Source organism: Sceloporus undulatus, unplaced genomic scaffold, assembly GCF_019175285.1.
Source record: "Sceloporus undulatus isolate JIND9_A2432 ecotype Alabama unplaced genomic scaffold, SceUnd_v1.1 scaffold_3494, whole genome shotgun sequence".
NCBI lineage: Eukaryota > Metazoa > Chordata > Lepidosauria > Squamata > Phrynosomatidae > Sceloporus > Sceloporus undulatus.
In genome coordinates, this window is record NW_024806414.1 from 1433 (window position 1) to 4037 (window position 2605).

Here is a 2605-nt window from a genome sequence, read left to right on the forward strand (position 1 = left end):
CCCCGCGCTCTCCGGTCCTCTGGGAGGAACTTGTTGCAGCCTCAAAAATTGAGGCTTGTGGCGACCTCCCAGAGGGCTTTTTCTGCTGTCGCCCCCAGGCTCTGGAACGACCTGCCGGACGAGATCTGTCAATTAATATCTTAGGACAGCTTCAAAAAGGCTGTCAAGACGGATCTCTTCAGGCAGGTCTTCCCAGACTGAAATATCCCGGCCTCAGGATCTCCCCCCTCCTCAGTAATGTCTCCAAAGCCCCCTTTTACTTTCTTTAGAACTGAAGTTGCAGTAGTTTATTGGTTGGTTTTATTTTGTTTAATTTATTGTTGGTTGAACTAGTTATTGTGGTTTTAAAATTAGATATGCAGTTTAATAACTTTTTAAGGGGGGAGGGAAATATATTGTTTTTATGTTGTATGTTATTTTAATGTTGTAAACCGCCCAGATTGGTTCGCCACAGGGCGGTATATAAATAAAATTTATTATATTATTATTATTATTATTAAGCAGTATCTCCTTCTTGAGGTAACAATTATTTGGACTTATATAAGCCCCATTAAAAATTAAGCTTAATTCTTCAAAAGCATGGTTTTAGTCATGTGTAAATGTATACTTAAATAAAACTAACTTAACCGACTGACTATAATTTCTTTAACCAAACGTGAACTCCAATTTCAAGAGGAACAGTATGTTTTTTATAAGTCAATAATGCAGACCTACATATCAACCTGTCAAATCCAGCTGATGCTAATGTAGCTCCATTAGGATGAAACTTGCAACAGTAGACTTCTCCTTCATGCCCTGAAAGCAGCATTATTGGTGCCTGGAGGGAAGAACATCTTGGAGGGCCCTAAAATATAAAAAGTATAACACACCCAAGATATGTCAAGAGTGAAAGTTTCTCTATATACAAAAAACAGAAATGTCTTTGATTAAACAAGACCCCCCTCAATATGGGAAAACCCTGAGTGACAAAAAAACACACGTTTTGACCAGAGAGGACGCCTCTCTAGGAAGCTCTAGGTCCTCCAGCGCAACTCTATGGTCAACGTCAGCCAGACACTGACCATAGAGTTGTGCTGGAGGAGCATCAAAGGCCTAGCAGTGTCCTCTCTAGGAATACTCTCTAGGCCTTCCAGGGCAACCTTTAAAGTTGACCATAGAGTTGCGCTGGAGGAGCGTCAAAGGCCTAGCAGTGTCCTCTCTAGGAATACTCTCTAGGCCTTCCAGGGCAACCTTTAAAGTTGACCATAGAGTTGCGCTGGAGGAGCGTCAAAGGCCTAGCAATGTCCTCTCTAGGAATACTCTCTAGGCCTTCCAGGGCAACCGTTAGTTAAAGCTGACCATAGAGTTGCCCTGGAGGACCTACAGATTCCTAGAGAGAACACATTAATCAAATCCGTGAATAATCAAAGCTGCAAATATGGAGGGAGGAGTGCATTTCCTTCTGCAGCAAAAACAAACATGTATGTATGTGTATATAGATATACAGTATAGGAATTATGGCATCACTAAGGGTTCTGTAAGGCAGTGGTTCCCAAACTGTGCCCTTGAAGGGAGTTTCGGACTCCATCTCCCAGAATGCCAGGCCGTTGGCCAACGCGGCTGAGGCTTCTGGGAAATGAAGTCCGAAATCTCTTAAAGGCCACAGAGGAAGCCAAAGGGCTGCCACTGTCTGGGGACTCTCACCGCTTGCAGCAAGGCGCCCGGAGGAGGAGGCGGCGGCGGGCCAGCGCCAGGCCCGGGCCCCAAGAGGACCTCGTGGCGGGGCTTCTTGGCCCCGGCGGCGGTGGCCACTAAGGCCATGTCTGCGGGGGCCTTCCGTTTCTGAGGGTCTATCATCCCTCCGCTCGTTCTCTCAGTCTCTCTCTCTCTCTCTCTAGGCCTCGGAAGGTCACACCGGAAGAACTGGGCTCCCTGCGTCTTGATTGGCTGCGCCCTGCAAAATAAGCCCCGCCCCCTCTCGACTGCGATTGGTCAGCCTCGACTACAGGAAGGAGCCCGCGACTGTACGCCACGCCTTTTAATATCTGATTGGCTGCGCCTTACAAAAATAACCCCTCCCCTTCTAGACTGTGATTGGTCAACCTCGGCCCTAGAAAGGAGCCGGCGAAGTACGTCACGGCCTTTGAATATCGAGCGCTCCGATTGGTCCAGGCCTGCTCCGGACCCCTCTGTGTGCTGTTGCCTGGTTGGCTCAGAACAGCGGGCCTCGAACTGTGCCCTGTTGGACTTCAGCTCCCAGAAGCCTCAGCCACGGGAGGGGCCTGGACTTCCGGGAGTGCGCTGAGGGAGGTGAGGGGTCTTGGCTGCTGGAGTCTTCACAGGGAAGTGACGCCGCAACAGCCTTCGCAGGAAGCAGAAGTGTTCACTGTTGGTGCCTTAAGGGTTTACTGCCTTCTGCATATTGGCCGAGAAGGTACTGTTCAAACGCTGGGGACAAGGAACCCACCTTCTAGACTGGTTCCGTCTCTTTTCATCATCATCATCATCGTCATCATCATCACACTCCTCCCTCCATATTTGCAGCTTTGATCAATGTGTTCTCTCTAGGAATCTGTAGGTCCTCCAGTGCAACTCTATGGTCAGCTTTAAAGGTTGCCCTGAAAGG

The 2605-nt window shown here is 48.5% G+C and overlaps 1 protein-coding gene across 1 annotated transcript in view; it reads right to left on the minus strand.

The window, feature by feature from the left end:
* LOC121918050 (U5 small nuclear ribonucleoprotein 40 kDa protein-like) overlaps window positions 1–1911 on the minus strand; it is a gene marked incomplete at its 3' end in the record, with an annotated part of 3315 nt that extends 1404 nt beyond the window's left edge. The window contains exons 1-2 of the mRNA XM_042444161.1: window positions 1684–1911; window positions 715–844 (exon numbers count right to left, since the gene is read on the minus strand). Of these exons, the coding sequence (XP_042300095.1) occupies window positions 715–844; window positions 1684–1836 (283 nt within the window). The remainder of the gene's footprint in view (window positions 1–714; window positions 845–1683) is intronic.
* Between the last annotated feature and the right edge of the window lie 694 nt (window positions 1912–2605).